At 41.6% G+C, this 20,855-nt stretch overlaps 1 protein-coding gene and 1 long non-coding RNA gene across 2 annotated transcripts; one reads left to right on the forward strand and one right to left on the reverse strand.

Annotated features, from left to right (window-relative positions):
• The first annotated feature begins 2,974 nt into the window (after positions 1-2,974).
• On the forward strand, positions 2,975-7,085 carry hmgb1a (high mobility group box 1a). Its single transcript, XM_031729144.2, has 5 exons — positions 2,975-3,130; positions 5,419-5,579; positions 5,844-5,992; positions 6,086-6,260; positions 6,355-7,085. Exons 2-5 carry the CDS (start codon positions 5,433-5,435, stop codon positions 6,502-6,504), a joined length of 621 nt encoding a protein of 206 aa, XP_031585004.1. The 5' UTR covers positions 2,975-3,130; positions 5,419-5,432; the 3' UTR covers positions 6,505-7,085.
• Positions 6,750-8,745, reverse strand: LOC120442293. Its single transcript, XR_005614646.1, has 2 exons — positions 8,192-8,745; positions 6,750-7,653 (listed from the first exon to the last, which is right to left on the reverse strand). It is a non-coding gene; the product is annotated as an uncharacterized LOC120442293 (long non-coding RNA).
• Between the last annotated feature and the right edge of the window lie 12,110 nt (positions 8,746-20,855).

Genomic DNA, 20,855 nt, shown 5'->3' on the forward strand with positions numbered 1-20,855 from the left:
ACAAAGTGGGTTTTTCTTGTCTGAATTAACCATAACCAACAGAACTGACTATTTTAGGCAGATATTTTAACAAACTTGTCAAAATATCTGCTGATTTGAAAAAACAGCCTTTATTCACCCCTCTTTTTTCACTTAGCATAGTTTGTAAATGAATGATAAGGGCGACTATTTCTCTGGTGATTTGTTTTTTGCCAGCCCACTGTATGCTGAATTTTGCTGATTGGGTGGGGGTGGGATGGATTTTACATATGTCCCCCATTTCAGTTCATAATACCAGCCCTTGCAGGCTCCTGTACCCCCCGCCATACACACACACACACACACACCCAACCCACCCAATATACACACACATATACACACACACCTCCCTCCACCCAATCCTGCCTCTTGCATGGCATGTGCCCCCCCCACCCTTTAAGCCCCTCCTGTATCTGCTGCTCTCCTGTCCTCTATTTTCCTCTTGATGACAAAATGAATTTGCATATTTTTCCCAGGGAGCGTTCATTAGAATGCATAAACCGGCCGCCTCCTAGCCTCACGAGCAGGCTATAGCTTTCCGCCGTGGCATCTCCTGATGCAAAATGAGACACAGACAGGCAGCATCACTGGCAGACATGTGGCCTGAGTCTGGGTTGTGATTGGCATTTGGAATCACTTCACCCTTCCCGTTCTTAATTCAAGGATAAGAATAAACTCTGTCAGCCATTTTTCTTTGTTTCTACGTTAGCTACTAAGAAGAAGGGCCGTTTATTTATTTTCTTTAAACGTATAAAGAAACAATTCATTCATTTTTAAAGATGCGCAATTAAAGGAATATTTACTGTAGGGATGTGGTTATATTTGAAATCATGAGAGACTGTGGGCACGTTCTTTATTTAAGCACCCCACCCCCCCTTCACCAGTCACATTCAAACACACAGACAAACCTTTCAAGTCAAATTACATTACTGGCTTGAATCCACTCAGTGCAAAACAAGTCTTTTTAGGGAGGGCCTCTGTCACAGACTAAAATCACACTCCTGGAATGTCTTTTCTATTCTGTGGAGGCTCTTTTTGCCTTTATTTCCATATAACTTTTTCTGCCTAATGGTGGCGCTAGAGCTGAGGTCCCAAAGTGGCAAAATGTTCATTTTATAGGCTGATGATCTGAATCTATACAGTTCATTCTTCTGCGCAGTTATTCTATGCTGGTAGTGTAATGGGTAATTATTTATAACTCTAAGTTACACACTGTTATACTGAATATAATGCAGTATAACTGCATATTATACTGTATTATCAAGGATAATAGTAATTTTCATGTCTGGATATGTTATAAGGTAGGCCATGCTAAACAGGCACACTCAATAAATTAATCTACTCCTCATCTGATGGTAGTGGTAGAGCAACGCCACTTGGCACTAAAACTCATTAGGTTACCCCATGCACACTGCGTTTGGAATCTAATATTTCCCAGTCTGTTAATCAGACATACAAGCAAATGTATTTGTGTCACCACTTGTAATAATCAGCCACATTATTCAGCTGCATAAGAGTAGTACAAAGAAAATGTGTAACAGATGCATATTGTACAGGGAAAAGTGACAAAACCTTTAAAACCTCATATACAATAAGTTATATGCTATATTTTGTAAGGCAATCAGTAATAAATGATAAATTAGGAATGTACTGTTAGTACAATATTGGATAATCTTGAACAAAACAGCTTGCAAAATTAATATAGAAAATATATATACACTGTACATGCATATGCACTATATGTACTATACCTGCTGTGTAGAGTGGGTTAGACTGAAAAGCACTCATGAATAGACAAAATAAACAGACACCTGGGTTTGTTTGTTTGTTTTTCCCCCATTTTGGATGTATTGGAATTTGAGTCTATGACAATTGTATTATGTTTATTATAACAATGTGCCAGCTGTTGGGAGTAAGAAGCCCTCTGCTATGAGGCTATCATACAGACCTGTTGGACTATATCTAAAATTCCAAGTAAAAGCTCACTATCTTTAAGGGCAAAAATAAATAAATAAATAATTGAGCAAATAAAGTCAGTCAAAATGCTCATTTACTGCCTTTGCTTTAAACTGAGCAGCCGCCCTTTGATCTTCATAAGTCTTAATTAACAATAAGCACATGACCATCTTCTAATCAGGTAATGTATATGAGACCTCAAAATATCAGGATAAAAACCATACTGTGTAGAAAAACATTAACAGACAGATCTGCATATTAATTTCCCATTAAATATATTTACCATAATTTATTATCTCCAGCTCCATTTTTATCCTACTATTAATATTGGGTCGTAAGTAAACATAGTCAAAAGCACAGAATGAGTGCTTACAAAACTAATAACTATGGATACTTGTCAGAGAGAATAAGAAAACACTGTTTAGTAGAGTCAGTGCAGGGACTTTCTGTCGATCATGGGCCTAAATGATAATCATGGTTAATACACTGATCACAAGGGAAGCCGTTCATTGAATTCCTATGGTTTCATTCATACTAAGAGCTAAATCTTTTTTTAAAATTTCATATCTGGACGTAACTATCACGCATGGGACGGGTAATCGCTCTTTATGCCTTTTACACGGGAATTTGCGATGTTGTCCCTATACATTTTTAAAGATATAATTTGCAAATAAGCTCACGTGTATTGTGCAGAATGCACAATGGAGCCTGTTGATAAGGAGACGTACAACCCATCCAACACAATCTGACAACATTTTACGGCCGCCTCGTTTGCTGGCTACAAGCGCTCCTCGATGTCTCATTCATTTAGCTTGCCTACTGTACACTGAGCTCAACGTAGTGAATTCAATACTATGGCAAACACACTACACTACTACCAGCTCCAGCATGCTCGGACAGAAATATTTTTGTATCCACGCGCCTCACAAAACTTCGGTGACGTTTCACAAAAGACCACCAATGGAACCTCGTCTTCTATTAGGACAATGAAAAGCCTTCGACCAATCGCAGGGGCGCCAGACTGGGCGCTGTCCAATGGCGTGCGAGCCCCGCCGAGAGTAATGTTAGAGAGCTGAAGACTGAAGACACTGCGTATCGCCTGTGCTCCCTCATACACAGCCATTGCAGACCATTGAGATCCAGCGATAGTCACTGGGTAAGTATCACACACACGAACATTTTAAGTGTCCGTAAGGATGAAAATGACGGTAACATTCAAAAATATCTTACTTATATGTCTGCCACGGTTAAACGCGAAGCCTTTTACTGTTTGCAAATAATTTTATTGCGGGGAACCCTTAAAAAAACAACAAAATTGCCGGCGCTAAGCAGGTAACGTTACATTACTCTGCCTGGGAGTGAGGACCAGACGCTCAGTAAAAAAGAAGAATTGAAAATTAACCTTGACGAAATTCGACGCAAAGCGTCGATTTCGTTAAATAAGATTAATTTTGTATAATACAATCGTGTCGTTTTCGCAAAATGGAGTCGAATTAAATGGTAGTTATCGCGAAAAAAATCAGGAATGTCTAGCGGACAACACGGTTAGCGACAATGGTAGAAGACTCACCGTTAGCTAGCCATTGGCATTGCAGTGCATTGCAAAGCTGAACGGCTGTCATGCGAAGACCGGAGGAGCGTGCGGAGTCTGGAGACGAGCATCAAAATTTATAAAAACCTAAGAAAAAGAGAGAGCATCTCAAAATACACCCGGGCAAATGTTTGTTTGCCACACTTCACCCGAGAAGACAGCGAAAAAAATTACCTCACGATCTGCGCTTTACTGTAATGGCTGACTGTATTCGCATAGGAAACAAGGCAGCGAGGCAAATGGGAAGCCAGTGACAGAGGCGCAGTTCAGTTCAACTTTTTCTAACCGTGTTTTCTCGAGAAACAAACTCGTAACTATGAGATGTGACGACGGCAAAAGAAAATTCAATCTTTCGTGATTCGAACGACACCAAGGGGAGATTTTTCCGATGCTCGGAAAACGTTTAAATCGGGGCTTGAAATGAAGTGGTGGCCGCGGTCGCTCTGCCCTCTATTGCGTGCAGTGCAATGGCTGAGCGTTGACACAAAGAGAAGGAGCCATATTCTCCATGTTAGTGGATGAAGACGAGCGGCCATTAGGAGCTCATAGAAACCAAGTCAGTAGCACAGCCCGCTCATAGACACAGTACAGACCCAATGTATTACTATACAAGGCGGCTAGTGCAATAGGAATCAATCGGGGAAATATTTAGTCAAGATCGCCGGCTTTCTAGACATATTTGTCGCGTAGCAAAGCGAACTGGGAGGCGGGAGGAGACATTTGAGGGGGACTTTCTTTCATGAAGAAGGCATTCTCACAAAATGGAAGAAGAAATATTGCTGTCGTTGTTGACCTCCTTTTCCTCAACGAGAGCCTTTGCGCCATTACTACTTCGCTCGACGCAGCTTACTTGGGACTTACAGTAGCATTTAATAGGAAAATGTAAAGGGGAGGGGGAGAAAAATAACAGTTTTTTAAACATTTTTCGAAAGCCTTTCACATTATTTCCCGAATAAGAGACAAAGAAGAGTTATGAGAGATGATTGTTTATGTCACGGAAGCGCAGTTTGGAGTGTTTTATTTGCAATAAATACGTGTTTTTTCCAATTTGTGTCTCTTTGTGTCAAAGTTATTTCTGTCGATTAAAAACACGAACACGAGTAAAACGAAGGGTTTTCAGATGATTTATTACTGCTGCAGGTTAGGTTTGAGGATATTTATGTTGCAAAAAAAAAGAAGAAGGGGGCAAGGAAAAATATTGATTTGTTTTTTTTAACGCCCAATCCACTCATATAGCCCCACGGATGGTTCAGGTTTATACCATGCAGTTGAACTTTTGCAGTTCGGTGTTTGAGAGCGATTCCGGGACATTTATCGCTGCAAACCAAACGCACATTAATGATCGCTGCTGGCTGAGATGATGGGATTTCCTTCTTTAATACGCAGCGGTGTTTAGTCATTTGGTGAAACACCATAATGAGGAGCTGACCGCGGATTTTATGTTAAGGCCACTGTAATAAATAAATAAATGGTATCAATATCAATAAAACATTTTTTTTCTCTTTTTTTTTTTTTTTTTTACATCAGCTCCGTCTATGTTGGGCGGTGTTATTTCACAGGACTGCTTTAAGTGATATTAACTTAGTGCAGTTTGACAGCAGGGAGGGCGGGTGACTTATATAGTGCGTGTGGTCAGTAGTGAGACATGATTGTGTGGGTTGGACAAACATTGTAGGTCACTTTTATTTATGATTTTCTTATTATAGTTAATATAGTTAATAATTTAAATGACACATAGCATTATTTATTAAATTTTAATATTATATTGCAGCTGATAGTAACATTTAATTTTGAATACTGCGTCGTTAAATAGTTGATATACTTTATTTTATTTTATTTTTTATTGTTTTTAGATACTGTCACCAGGATGGGGAAGGATCCAACCAAGCCGAGGGGGAAGATGTCCTCCTATGCATATTTTGTGCAGACCTGTCGGGAGGAGCACAAGAAGAAACACCCTGAGGCTTCGGTTAACTTTGCCGAGTTTTCCAAGAAGTGCTCCGAGCGATGGAAGGTAGTAGAGTTTAGCTTGAGGTTTTGTTTTGGGTTGTCTTTTTTTTTTTTTTTTTTTTTGTTAAGTGTAATTTGTATTCCTGCTGAGGGGTCAAGGATATATGAGAAGCAGGATGTTGTTGGTTACACCTCTTGACTTTAGCTGAACAGGTGCAGGTGTTGTGTAATGAGTTAACACTGCCCAAAACAAGAAATAAATAAGCTTGCGTACAGAGGGTGACACCTCAGAAGGTGCAGTCGGTGAGATGCCTGTTTTTGCTCTCAGACAATGTCGGCCAAGGAGAAGGGTAAATTTGAGGACATGGCCAGGCAGGACAAGGCGCGCTATGAAAGGGAGATGATGAACTACGTTCCAGCGAGGGGGGGAAAGAAGAAGAAGAAGTACAAGGACCCCAATGCCCCCAAGAGACCTCCGTAAGTACTGCAAAACCACATTTGAGGATTTTTGAGATGTATGATGAGTGAGTCGTGTAAATAAATGTTTTTCTGTTTTTTTTTCCCCCTCAGATCTGCCTTCTTCATCTTCTGCTCAGAGTTCCGCCCTAAGGTGAAAGGCGAGAGCCCCGGCCTGTCAATCGGGGATGTCGCCAAGAGGCTGGGCGAGATGTGGAACAGCACCGCAGCCGAGGACAAGCAGCCCTACGAGAAGAAGGCGGCCAAACTGAAGGAGAAGTACGAGAAGGTAAGAGTAAAATGTGAACGCTGACTGAGCTCAGACAGCTGTCTGTTTTTGTGTCTCGACGCTGGTTCACCGCGTTTTCGCTCCTCCCTCACAGGACATCGCGGCGTATCGCGCAAAGGGCAAACCAGGCAGCGGTGCGCCAGCGAAAGCCCCGGCCAAGGCAGAGAAGAAAGACGATGATGATGACGACGACGACGAAGACGAGGAGGAGGAAGAGGATGATGACGATGAGGATGATGATTAGTAGGTGGCAGGTGACATAAAGTGGTCATTTTCTTGTTTATAAAGCATTTAACCCCCTTGTACACACTTCACTTACTGAAAGAAAATTCATTAGTATCCAAGGGGTAAAAAATAAAAAAAATAAATAAAACGACAAAAAAGGCTGTGTATATCAGTTGTTTTTATGCTGTACAGTTTTTTTTTTTTCTCCTTTTTGTATAGTTAACACTACACAAGTATCGTGTCTGTATCTTTCTGCCAGTCTTATTTTTTTTTTTTTTCCCCAGTGGTAGTTACTAGACCACTATCCTGCCTGGTACAGTGTAAAGGGGTGGGCTTTACAGTATTTACCTTAGCTAGAGGTGCACAGCACATAAAAATGTTCTGAGTTAGATCTGAGTGTTTCTTCTTCTTCTCCTCCTTTTTTTCCCTCCTTCACCTGTGTGTTTTTATTTTAAATGACATGTTATCAAAATTGACGTATCACAGTTGTTTTACTGATCTTTATGTACCACTGTAATAGCAAAATAAGACAAAAAAAAGCCTTGTTTATTGTTGAAAATTAAATTGCTTCTGATGTCAATAAACATTTTTTTTAATAAATTGGTTTTGTATTGTGTACAGGTTACGTGTTTAAAAAAACAAAAAAAAACGTGTGAGATTTAAGCTGATAGAGCAGGAGTAAGATGAGTTGGATTAAATGGCAGCTCTATGTGGGAAAAAAAAAAAAAAATCAATGTGAGCAATTAAAACAAATGTAATTAAAACTAGCGCCATAACAGATCATTCTCTTTCGAGACCTGAGGATCAATAGTTTTTATCTTTCTGGAAGGTGAGACGTTTATTAACTTGCACTGCTGCCTCGGTTAAGTTAAAGTGACTCCACTTTATGAGACCTGGACACAATTAAATAGAGCGGGAAAGCGTCTAACGACTCTGGCCTTGATAAGCCGTTCCTATGAAGTATGACTCATCACCACAACTGTTTGTATCCTGTGTTTTTAAGCCTACTGTGGCTGCGTGCAAAAAAGCTGCTAGGCTCCTTGCCACACTAGGAGGTCCACTGAAAGTTGTAGCTTTGCTGCCTTCTCTTCATGCCAACATGCATCACCGACTCTTCCTGTTTTATTTAGATCCAGCTGCTTCATCTCCTGTACTCTCTTGGTCTCATCTAGGGTATTAAAAAAAAAAGAGGGACATTTATATAAGAAGGATTATGTGCTTTGAAAAACCCAGTGACATAAGAATATGGCTGGTGCAGTCAAACCTAAAAGCCACACTTGGGCTGTGCATCGAGGCCTCGGCAGCACTCCCTTTCCCCGTGGGAGAGTGCTCATTGAGGAAGAAGGGGCTTACCAACTCCCAGTCTGAGCGTATACACAAGTCTGCACAGAGCAGGAGCAGGGCTGTGGTGTAAATTACTAGGATATGTCTTCCACTGGGCTATATCAGTCCTCAGTCTGTGCACTAAGGTCAGCCTTGGCCTACTGTATGAGCTTTGGTATGAAGTGGGCCAGAGGACAGGCAGACACAGAGCAGCAGCTGACCTCTGCACTGCTTTGATAAAGCCCAGTCACCTCTCCACTCTGAAGCCTAGAGATGACTGCCTTAATTCTGAATCCAGCTGCTAAAAAAAAAATCCTGTTTTGTTTTTATCTCCCATTGTTCCTCAAAACTGCACAAAGCTGACTTGAGGCAAACCCACTTACCAAATATTTGACAGCTGCACACTCCTCGCGCTGCTGGGTATTTCCCCGCTGTCTCTGTGCTCACTGTGCCACTATGGTCTGCTCTGTGTACAGCAGACTGTGGGAAGCGGTTAAAACGGTGAATGTTTACACTCAACATCCACTGAACGGGCCAACTGGAGCGGATTGTGTGGTGGTGAGTGGCAGGAAGAAGGAAACTATGCAGAAACAGTTGCAGTTGCACTCAGCTGTTGATCAGTTTCTGTGTGGGCCTTTTTTTCGTTTCTTTCTTTCTTTTTTTTCCAGGCCTGAAGTGCGCATACAGTACAGCAGGCTTTAGCCACACAGCGCCACTGCTGGATCTTAAAAGCCCGCTAATCCCAGCCACCTGGTGTTCTCTGGGCACACTGGGCTCCATCAGCGGGCTCTGGGCGACACCTAGTGGTCAGGTTGTGCGCTTGCATCCAAACTGGTGATGAAATCTCACGATTATAGTTTAAACCAGTCAATAAATACTTAACTTTGGGGTAAACATTAAAAGTCCTTGGATTACATATTGATTTAAAGCTGAAAGCCGCTGGTTCAATGTTAATGTGGACTTTATTATCGGATATGAACTTGTGTAGAAGCTTAAAGCCTTAGCTGGAAGAAATCTAAAAAAGCTCACATCTTCCTTATGTCCTCTAATGAGCTTGATCGTGACAGATTATGCAGCTGGGTTGGCATCCATTCGCTTCTGCTTCTGCTTTTTCAGGGTCGTGATAGGGCTGGAGTCTGACCCAGGTGTCATAGGGCAAGAAGCAGGGTACACCCTGGACAGGTCGCCAGTCTGTCACAGGGCTAACACACAGAGACAAACAACCAATCACACTCACATTCACACCTATGGGCAATTTAGACTGATTAATTAACCTATCCCCACTAAGTGCATGTCTTTGGACTGTGGGAGGAAGCCGGAGTTCCCAGAGAGAACCCACGCAAACACGGGAAGAACATGCAAACTCCACACAGAAAGACCCCGGCCTGATGGTGGAATTGAACTAATGACCTTCTTGGTGAGTGCTAACCACCATGCCACCGTGCTGCCAGCACCGGCATCTATGACACAGCTCGCAAATGCTTTTCATTATACAGTAATTAGAGGCAACAGTGAAGATGCAACGAGCAGAGGTAGATGAGTTTAAGCACTTGGGCTCAATCATCCAAAGCAACGGACAGCTCACAAGAGAGGTGATGAAGCGAGTGTAGGCAGGGTGTATGAGTGACAGGAGGATAGCAGCAAGAGCGGTGGTGATTTTCAGTCCATTCATGGACTGGCCTCCCCAGAGTGCGGACCTCAACATTACTGAAGCAGCGTGGGGTCATCAAGATGAAAACGAGACAAAAGGCAGCTGCCATCCAACAACAGCCACAAGAAGAGCTTTGAATGTCCTTCAAGAAGCCTGGAGAACTATTCCTGAAGACTACTTAAAGACATTACAAGAAAGCTTGCCTAAGAGAGTTTTAGGCTATGATGAAGAACAAAGGTGGTCGTACCAAATATTGACATTCAAGCTTCCTAGAATTCCTGTTGTTCATTTGTGTACTGCATTAGCATGTATGTTTGCACATTATATAGTTTATATATTGGTACTTTGCCACAGTACAGTACAGATATACGATCACGTGAAAAGGGCTGCAGCTGGCTGCCTGGTCACTCCAATTTGAAGATGCAGATAAGAGCATTAGGGATTTTTACAGAGTGACACCAGAAATATTGCTCATCACTGTTTTGGGAGGGGAATAGCTTAGTTTACCTAGAGCACTGCATAATTGTCAATATTTTTAATTCCACAAATTAGTAGCACTGTGGCTGGATTCTTCACAGTCATCATTTTTGTCCACAGTGAGTTTACATTTTAGGCCATATCATATAATGATTATCAGCAAGCTGCTGACTGCCAGGATCTACTGAACACCAATATTAAAGCCACATACACCTGCTAATCTCTCTGCCTGTTGCATTTTTATTGTTATCATCATGGGGGTGAGTATAAATCTACCGTATATAGGAAGTCTAGGCAGAGACAAGCTGCTTCAACAGTAATTGCAATGTAAGATAAGCTTAATTTCTGTTTCTCTTCCATCTCAGAAGAAGATAACCCGAAGATAATGTGATTAGGGATTTTATTTTTCTCTGTAATTACAAGTGAAGTAAAGCTGCAACTGACACATTCCCTTCAAAACGACTTCACCTGTTCCCAGCTTTGTGTCATGCATTATGATTGTCGTAACCTCTGAGTTTGTTATTTTGTGTTGTTTTCCTAGGCAACCCCATTTCTATGTTTCTTTGTCAAGTTTGAATATGTTACTCTGAGTTATTTTGACAGCTGGTTATCGTTTGTGTTTCATGTCTAATTTGAATTCCTTTGCCTCATTGTCGGGATTGTTGTCAGCTGTGCTACGCAGGTGTTTCCATTCCCCTGATTGTCCCTCACAGTATGTGTGTGTATTGCTGTCTTTCCTTTGGCACAACATTTGTTATACTCTCAGTGTTCTTCTGTGTATTCTGTTAAATGTGTGTTTTGTGTTTCCTTCCTCAGCTTGTGTGCGTTTGGATCCTCAATCCTGTATTTTGTGACAGTATTATAAAAACTGAAGCATAGCCATCATTCGTCACTGCAGATGAAGCTGTTGGATTTCAAAGCTGTTCATTTTCCAGTCTGTATATGTGAACCACCTTTCTTTTTCACTTATTGAACCTATCCTATAAATAAGAGTATTTATTACTACCATTACTTATTTTGCATTGCTTCTGTTTTGATCCCTCGTGTGTGTTTAGAAGATTTTGATTGCCTCATTTCAGACCTGTACATCGGAATCAGACTTCAATCAGTCAATCAATCAGGCTTCCAGCGATGAGGAATGTGGCAACAAAAAGCACAAAAGCATCACTTTTAAGTAGCAGTCATCTGCTGGTGTAAGATCTGGTCCTAATAATAGTTTCTCCTCGACAGTAACACTGTTCTCTAAAGACACTCTGCACACCCAGAAACCTGAAGTTTGCATATGGGGCTCTGCAGAAGATTAGCACAACAGTTTCAAAAACTGCTTCTTCCTCTGGGTAAAAGAAGAGACCACCTAAATATTATGATCAGGCTACTTTTTCTTGCTTTCTTAAAAAAATCATTTTTCTTTTTCCATTGCTGGGACGTTCTCATAACACTGTGTACTTTTATATCACAGAATACCATGGATGTTAGATTAGGTGCTGTGTTGTAAGAGCAAATTAAAACAGTGAATTTGTGTGTTATTAGAATTATTAATATTATCAATGTGTAAAGTTCAGAATGTAACTGAGGGGAAACTTTATAGAAGGACATTGCCATGGTAGGGTTCAGCATGCATGCATGCATTCATTGATGTTTCCTTAGAAACCAGTTGTACTTATTAGTTTAGTTTGCGTGTTATGTACACACACACACACAGCGGTTGCTTTATTAGGTACGCTTTGCAAGTATCAGGTTGAACCCTTTTTGCCTTCAGAACTACCTTAATTCCTTCATATCCAAAAGCTGCCCTACTGTATTGAGATCTGGTGACTGCAGAGGTCGTTTGTCTACAGTGAACTCATTGTCGTGTTCATGAAACCAGCTTGAGATTATTCGAAATTTGTGACATGGTTTGTTTATGTGTTTTGACTTTAAATGATGCTCATTGTGGCACTCAGTTTCCTATTCTTTGCTGACAGGAGTGTAGTCTTCTGCTGCTATAACCCTGCTTTAAGGTATTTAGAGACGTTCTTCTGCATACCTTGGTTGTAACAAGTGGTTATTTGAGTTATTTCTTATCCAGCTCAAAATAATCTGGCCATTCTCCTCTGATCTCTGACAAAAACAAGACATTTTTCACTCAGATAACTGCTGGACCATTTTCTGGGGAAAATCCCAGTAGATCTGCAGTTTGTGAAATACTCACCACCCTGTCTGGCACTAATAACCATGCCAAATTCACAGTCACCTTTTTCCCATTCTGATGCTTGGTTTGAACTTCAGCAGGCTGTCTTGACCATGTCTGCATGCTTAGATGAGTTGCTGTGCAAAAAGATTAAAAGGATGGCTAACATGCGTCTCCAAAATATGACAGAACCTCCACCTTGTTTTGTAGAAACTTTAGAAACTCACTCTTGCACCTCTCTCCTGACCTCCTCCATATTTCAAATTTGGATTCATCAATCAATCAGACCCGTTGCCACGGATTTTCACTTCTGTTCTTGTGTCATTTTGAATACCTAAGCCTTTTCTTTTGATTTCTTTTCCTTATGAATGGCTTCTTGACAGCCACGCTTCAACTGAACATTCTTGATGAGGCTCCAGTTTACAGTAGAATGATCATCTGAAGAGCCAGATGCATCTCTCAGGTCCTGTGTCAGATGTTTGCTTGTTTTGTTTTTTTTACTATTCCATAAAGAGCAGATTTTTAATAGATATTTTCTGACCTGTCACTTCTTCTTGTGTACGCCACTTGTCCAGTTTTGTCAGATTTCTAAGGACACACTGGACACCATGTACTTAATCTGCATGCTGGAGTGGCTGTAGCTCAGGAGGTAGGGCAAGTCATCTTTTCATCCATGAAGGTTGGTGGTTCGATCCCTGGCTGGAAACTATCCTTGGTCAAGATATTCACCCCAAGTTGCTCTCTGATGCACCAGAGAATGAATGTGTGTGGATGTTAGATAAAACAAAAACACTTAGGCAGAAAAAAGTGCTTGTACAAAACGCTTTGAGTACTCAGAGTAGAAAAGTTCTATATAAGGACCAGTCCATTTACCACGCTGATTTATAGCAAGTTTTCAGTAAATGGCTTGTTTGGAATCACCTTGTTGGTACCAAAATGCTATTTTATGTCTGTCAAAAGTTTACTGTTATGTGTGATTCATTTTTAGAATTAGGTGCCTTTTTATGCTTGAATGAGTCATAGGTCAGTATTAAGTGACTTAACAAACAAACAAAAGAAAAGTAAACAAAAAAGCCCATTCCTCTGAAAATAGTCAGGCACACTGGACTGGACTGAAAAGTGAGTGAGAAAGCAACGAATGCCCAAACACCTTCAGAAGGCCTGGAGAACTATTGCTCAAGACCATGTTAAAACATTTCATTTCAAGTGTGGCTCCTTGAAAGCAAAATATAAGCAAAGGAGGGCTGAAGACATTTGGATATTGTGGTATATTCCAGTATATTTGTACTGAACTGCTTAAAAGGAACTAACTTTGATTCTGTCACGATCTTCTCACTCAAACAGTGTCTAGTTATAAACTCTATCTCCACTTGGTGGAGCTATTGCAAAGGTGTGTAATTTTTGAATTTCCTTTAGTCCCAGCCTTCCTGTTTTCTGTATGAACAGCACATCAGAAGAATAAAAGATCTCAGTGTAATTTCTCACTGTATGGTTTTCTTTTTGGTCTTCTTTCCCCTCTGAATCCTTTGTCACTGTAGGCTACAGCGCTGCCAGTTTCACATCTATCCCATGAAATCACTTGCGATGCATCCCTGCACTGCCTCCACAAAGTGAGAAAACCAAAGTTATCATCAAAGCACTCCCCAGACACGTTTTTGCTCTATAGTTTTTTTCCTTAAATGATCCGATACATGCTGAAAGCACAATGCCAGGAAATTACAACTGGGCGATGAATAAATGTGGCGGTCACAGCAAGCATTAGAGGCACACAAACATCTAAAAAAAGAAACTAACGTTTGGTAACAAATGTTTTAATTTTAGAACCCTATTGAAAAAAAAACAACATTATTCTTATCTGATTTCCCCCCCCCCCCCTTTTTTAAGAAAGGGTTTCCAGAAAAATAAAAGATCAGCCATTACTTTTGTGTTAAATGTTTTATTTTCTTTATTTCTATATTTCAGATTGAGATAAAACTGCTAAAAATGTGTGTCATTCCACTGAAGCCCAAAGAAAAGAACTATGTGAGTATGTTAAGGATTTTCACAGTGGGAGACTAATCTATCGGCACTGCTCTAAAACACACATGTATGTGTGTATGAAATTGTCTTTGTGACAGCAGTTACATGTGTGTTGGCATGTTCTTTTGTTTCTAAGCGTGGAAAGTGTTGCCAACGATCGAGTAGGCGGTGACACAAATGTTGAGTTCTTGTGAAACAGAATTTGTCATCCTGCACTCGTGGTTGTATCGAGTGAATCATCTCACATGTCTTTTCTCCCTGTGTGTGTGTGCCCGAGTCTTTTGTGTGGAACAATATTGGCATTTTGGCCGTGGGAACACGAGTGAAGAAATGCATTTCTTTGTGTTTATGTGAACAATGTGCACAAGCAATGTTTACCTGTAGCCAGTGCACAGGAGAAGATAGAAGAGGAGAAATACAGAGAAAACAGAATTTATAGACCGATTTGTAATGAAAACACCATTTTTCCCACTGATTTCCTTTAAAGTCCTGATGAAGACGTAACACCTCCAGGAGCTCCAAAATCTGATGGAGGTGTTACGTCATGTAGATTTCTGAAAACTGATCCAACACGCCACAGTCATCATGGGAAAAATTATGAACTTATGGCATGAGCACCAGTTACAGATTAAAATTTGTGGTTTTCAGTGAGATGTCTTAACAACATTTGAATTGTTTATCATCTGTCAGGTTATGGTGTAGAGCAGAAATGTCAAATATACAGACCGGGGCCTCTAATCGTCCCGCCAAAGACTCCAATCTGGCCAGCTAGACTGCTTTGTAAAATGTGGAGGGCAAAGATTTTTGACTTTTAACTGTATTGTCATACGTTTTGCTGCTGCTGAAAATCTCTCCTATGGCCAATTATACCACAGTGGAGAAATTAAGTAATAGATAAACAGTTAAATGACAGAAAGTTGATGTTTTTCACTACAACAGAAACTAAAATTTAAAAAGCGAGCTTCAGTAACTGTTGAAAACTTAAATAGAGTCCAATAACAAAGAGAACCAGATAAAACCGAGGACTCGGAACATAAATATTGCAAGGAACCACATTCAGCAACATACACAGGTGCTTTGACAAAGACAAGCTGGGCTATTTATACTCTGAGAACTGATTGGGTATCGATGGGAGGAGAATGAGGCACACGTTAGAAAATCAACACAAACAATGATAAAGGAGGAAGTAAAACTAATGCAAAACATGAAAGAAAAATAAGTCTTTATTCACACGAACATGGGTATTTTTTAAAAGCGGGATTTTCCACGTTAAAAAAAGGTCAAGTACGCACAAGCAATGTTTTTAAAAATATCTGTGTCCACATGAAACACCAAAAAATTATGTCAAGAGCATGCTAAAAATAGCAAGTGCTGATATAACCCCGCTGACCAATCACAAGCCTCTTTGTAACAACAACAAACAGCGACATGGAGCACAGTCTGATGTCAAAATAAGGGTTAAAGGTGCACACCCTTGACGTTCCAAGACAAAATCGTTGATATCCTTGTCCACATGTAAACACTGAAAATGAGTTTCTGCTACCCTTCTGTCACAAATGACCCCTGACTCATCTCCACATGCTCCACCCCCCCTGCACTCTCTTCTTTAGCTCTCTTGTGCTGTCTTTCTTTGAATTGTTGGTATTCAAACTCATCCACCTTACACCTGTTTCCCTCTCATTTGCAAAGACAGTGCAGCTCCTACACATCACCCTGTGTTAAACAGTCTGATTCAAAACTTCACTGCCCTCTCCCCTAGATATCTCCATACCTCCACAGGTATGCCACCTGGCCTTTCCACTATTCATTCTCTTCATAGCTGCCCTCACTTCCTCCTTATTAATCCTCTGCACTTCCTGATTTGCCAACTGTCCTCCATCTGTCTTCAGTGATGGAAGAAAACCACACACACACACAGACGCATGCATAAGGCAGCCAGCAGAAGTTAAACCTGTATCACCTGTATCACTAGTCAAGCTGCTGCATTTCCTCCTTAATTACGTGCAGGCATTGTTTCCACAATAACATTTAGAGAGTTAAACATTAAACACCCCTGTCCTGCTGTACTGTAAACCTCTACGGATTATTTTGGTTACACCTTGAACAACAAGTAAAACACGTTTTTTTTTTTTTTTTTTTAGAAAAAAACCCACTGAGTACTTATCAAGCGTGAAGTGATGACATTAAAAACAGATATTGATCTGTTTGTAATGAGAAACTGTGGTGAGTGTCCAAATCATGGATTCTGTGATAACAATTATGCACTTGTGCAAAGATTCATAAGATAACTTTAAAGGCCTCAGTGTCTATGTAGCATCTGCCTATCCTCTCTTGCTGAAGACCTAGTGACCTGGGAGCAGAGATTGAGAACTAGGACGCTATCAGAAACCCAATAAGCGTGCTTTGAAATGGTTCTCATGAGTAAATGTTTGCCAGCGGTTTACAGCGTCAAAATCTCTTAAATAAAGGTCTTCTCTGTAGAATTGGGATGCAGATTTAGCGCATTCATTAACAGAATGGTTATCAGCTTAAATCATCACACTGATTAAATTTTACAACTTGATTGGATGTTAGGGAAAAGCCAAGATGATTACAGTGCACTCATATTAAGGATGGAGCAATGATGCAATTTCACTACAGGCCTGAATAATGAAATTCGTCTATCACAATATACACAGTATTAAATCAAAGAGATGCTGGCTTTTCTTTGCTTGGGATGTGGTGTTGTTTCTTCAACTAATTAAAAGCTGCTTTATTCTTCTTTGTTTAATCACGGGGAAATGATAATATGCAATATTATTCCGCTTATTACCGAGCTAAATACCTCAGTTACTTTTAGACATTGTTGCCAAATCAGCCTCCTGTTTTGTTGTGTGGCTTTATGGCTTTATGTCAATAAAAGTAAGCTGATGGAAACCAAAGCAGGAAGTTGCCTCTCTCCATGGAGAAACTGTCTTACTGAATGGGATTTATTGCAGACAGTAATACACTGACCAGGCATCACCTGCCTAATATTGCGTTGGTCCCCTTTTTGCTACTAAAACAGCCCTGACCCGCACAGGCATTGACTCCAACAGCCCCCTGAAGCTGTGCTGTTGTTTCTGGTACCAAGCTGTTAACAAGAGATCCTTTAAGTCCTGTAAGTTGTGCAGATGCTAGATTGGATTTTGATCTGGGGAATTTGGAGGCCAAGTCAATATTCAAACTCATTTGAGTTTGTGCTCCTCAAACCATTCCCAAGGTCTCCCAGCAGAACATTGCCCAAAGCATCACACTGCCTCCATGTGAATCCTGGTGCCACCAGGTAACCAGTGCACACCCACCCAACCATCACGTTATGAAAAAAACAAAAACAAAAAAAACATGATTCATCAGACCAGGCCACCTTCTTTCATTGGTCATCTGCCCACAGTTGGTGCTTTCGGTGGTGCACAGGGGTCAGCATGGGCACCCTGACTGCTCCCTAACAACTAACTGGGCTAGAGGGGCTATACGCTTACCTGCTGCTCTGGCAGGTAGCTCCATGCCCTCCTGGGTTTTAAATGCACCTTAGAACACACATACATCAACACTACATATGAGCGGGTGGAGGGAGGTTTGGAGTCTTCCTACACCCCTGTTCTCTGTGGCCTGCTGGAGCGGGGGCTAGGAGGAGGAGTTGGCCGTCCGACTGGGGTCTGGAATGTGGGGCCTCCCTGCTGCTGCGGGTCACGGTCTGCTTCTCCCACCGCAGGGAAAAGGGTAACACCACCTGGGTCTGGGCGCAGTTTCCCCTCCAGGGGCAAGGGTACCTAGACCCGGGGCTTAGAGTACGCTTTGGGGAGTGTGATTGTGTGTACAGTGTCTCTCTATGTCTGTCTCCACGTTGGGTGAGTGTTGAGAGCATGAGGGTGGGAATAGATGTTTGTATCTGTGTGTGCCTGTATGTCTGTGTCTATATGTCAGGTCGGGTATCAGACGCCACCTCTCTGGGGACATCTCAGCCTCAAGGTTTGGAGGCCTATCTCCCCCACCACTTCCCTGCCGGTGGCAGACGCCCTCAGACTTCCTGCGTTGGTGGTTCTTTGTGTCCGGGGTGGGCGCCCAGGTACCACCGACTCCTGGCGGCTGCTTATCGGGCATGGAGCCTGGGGCTCGCTTGGGCCACTCACTCAGGCACAGCTGGCTGCTGGCGGAGCTCACGGGCACGTCCACTGCAACCCCCTGGCTTCTGCTCCTGTGACCCCTCATCTGGGACTCTCCTCAGCTCTTTCTGGGATAGTGGCGCTGCTGCCCTCTGTTGGTCTTCCTTGGTCTCTTGTGTTCTGGGGGCCTCTGGATGTCTGGAGTTTTGATCTCCTCCATACCTGCTTCATGCCCTGGAGGTCGGGGCAGTGGCCCCCACACCCTCTAGCAGATCATTACATGAAGGAACCTTTTTTCAAAAAAAGCGCTTCATGCTCACAGGTGTACACACGGGTGATCACACACACAAACTACACCCTTTTGAGCTCCTACCTCAAAGCACACTGTCGCTGTCGATCTCACGTGCTGCACCATAATGTTTAATATTTAGTATTTACTGTCAGTTGTGATCTTGTTTATTACTCTTGTCTTCTTCTGCTTGCTTTCTTTTTCTTTCTCAACAGGTGATCCAGGTGATCATATATGTATTTTTTTGTCTGCTTATTCTGTTGGTTTTGTTTTTTGCCCTTTTCCCGTCCCTCTTCTCAGGTTTTTTTTTCTTTCCTCTTTCTTTCTCCCTTTCTTTCCACCAGTCAAGTCTGTCCCGTATTCAGCAAGTGAAAATAAAATAAACAATAAAGGTGAATCAGATGGACCATTACGGCAAGGCTGGGATGGTCCATTTGGTAAAGTAAATCCGTTGGGCATCTTTCTTCGCCTTTAGACAATAATTCTGATGGCAAAAGAACCAAACGGGACAGGTTAAAAAAAACAAAAAAAACAACAACTAACTGTCATACACTATGTAGTCTGACAGCCTTTTATCAGAACCAGTGTTACTGTTTTTTGTCAATTACAGTAGCTCGTCTATTGAATTGGACCCCACAGTCCAGCCTTTGCTCAAAGTGTATATCAGTGAGCCTTGGCCTCCCATGACCATGTCGCTGTTTCATCACTTTTCCTTCCTTGAATGACTTTTGATAGATATTGAGCACTGCAGACTGGAAACACCCCATAAGAGCTGCAGCTCTGGAGATGCTCTGACCCAGCCATCTAGCAATTACACTTTAGCTCTTGTCAAACTCGCTCAAATCCGTACGCTTGCCTATTTTTCTTGCTTCTAGCACATCAACTTGAGGACAAAATGTTCACTTGCTCCCTAATATATCCCGCCCACTAACAGGTGCTATGATGAAGAGATAATCAGTGTTATTCACTCCACCTGTCAGTGGTCATAACGTTCTGCCTGATCGGTGTAGATATAGTGTTGTACTTATGGTAGCTGCTGTTTCATGGTCTATAAGACACACTATTGAGAAAACTCGGCCAGAAAGAAAGCGTTAAAAATAAATGTGGCACACGTTAAAAGCTGGCTTGTCTTCTTGATGTTGTCTGTAGTATTTCAGCGTGTGAAATACTGAATGGAGCCAGAAGTTTGCAGAACTACTGTAGCCCCCTCCACCCCGTATCCTCAAACAAACCCATCAGATTATGTTCTTGGCGAGTCAGGCTGTCTTTGTCTGTTTGTTTTTTTCTTCTTCTTCTTTTAAGCTCTGCAAACACTCAGCGTTGATTAATCTGTTATCCTCTCTCTGTCAAAAAATAAACCCTGCATCAGCACAGCACTCCCACCAGCTGACTCACAGAGCAAATAAACAAGTGAACACCTGAAAAACAGCGGCTACTTGCAGACTGAGCTCAGTAAAAATAACACATAATCCTATTATTTGCTTGTTGTTACATGTGTTTGGTGGATGAAGACTGAATGAAGCAGATGACATGATCCTTTTTTTGTGTGACATAAGCTACTTTTCTGTTATGTGACCAAAGAATCCTCCCTGGACTTGTCTTCCAGCTGCTTTTGTTCTCTGTGGAGGGCCACAGCTCATCTGATCGCTGCTGTTTTGTTCCGTAGCAATTTTATCGCACACTGGTCATAACGTTATTCAAGTGATACTGATAACAGCACCTCACCTTTATACTTTAGTCACTGTGAGAGAGGGCAGAGTGAAAAGCAGAAAAACTGGAGAGGGGGGAGGTTTAGGTGGAGGTGGAGGCTGGTACTGCCTGTGGTTTGCTCTAAAAGTGGTGCGGCCACACCTTGGTGAAACATTGCTGTGCCGGTGTTTCATGATCCCAGCGAGTGTGTGTTTCTGCAGATATATGTATATATATATCTTTCCAGAAACCGCAGACAGGTAATAATAGTTACAGATTGATGAGTCACAGTGACAACCACGTGAGGCCGCACTGTTTATTGTGACGAAAGCACTCATCGTAAATAGGATGAATGTATAAACTGGCCAGACGGTGGTGTCAGAAGAGAGATTTTGTAACATATTTAAACAGTTTGCAAATGACGTGAATTTGTGAAAGTTTTTTGTGACATTTGTCCTCATCCGGTGGAAAACATTAAGGTTTGTGGCAAATTTGGGTCTTTTTTTGTGTTGAATGTTGACACTTTTCACCCAGAGTTGAAATTCAGGGTGTCACATTTGGGGAAAATTGAGACATCAGATGATCATAAAAATCGTCATGACGATAACTAAAACTTTTGGTTGTGATG

This window comes from Oreochromis aureus, linkage group 10, assembly GCF_013358895.1.
Source record: "Oreochromis aureus strain Israel breed Guangdong linkage group 10, ZZ_aureus, whole genome shotgun sequence".
NCBI classification, from domain to species: Eukaryota; Metazoa; Chordata; class Actinopteri; order Cichliformes; family Cichlidae; genus Oreochromis; species Oreochromis aureus.

What these genes read in the sequence shown, in the direction of transcription:
- hmgb1a (XM_031729144.2), top strand. Translation starts at nt 5,433, where the DNA reads ATGGGGAAGGATCCAACCAAGCCGAGGGGGAAGATGTCCTCCTATGCA. An exon ending in AATGCCCCCAAGAGACCTCC is followed by an intron (nt 5,993 to 6,085) that starts GTAAGTACTGCA and finishes TTTCCCCCTCAG; the next exon opens with ATCTGCCTTCTTCATCTTCT. An exon ending in TGAAGGAGAAGTACGAGAAG is followed by an intron (nt 6,261 to 6,354) that starts GTAAGAGTAAAA and finishes CCTCCCTCACAG; the next exon opens with GACATCGCGGCGTATCGCGC.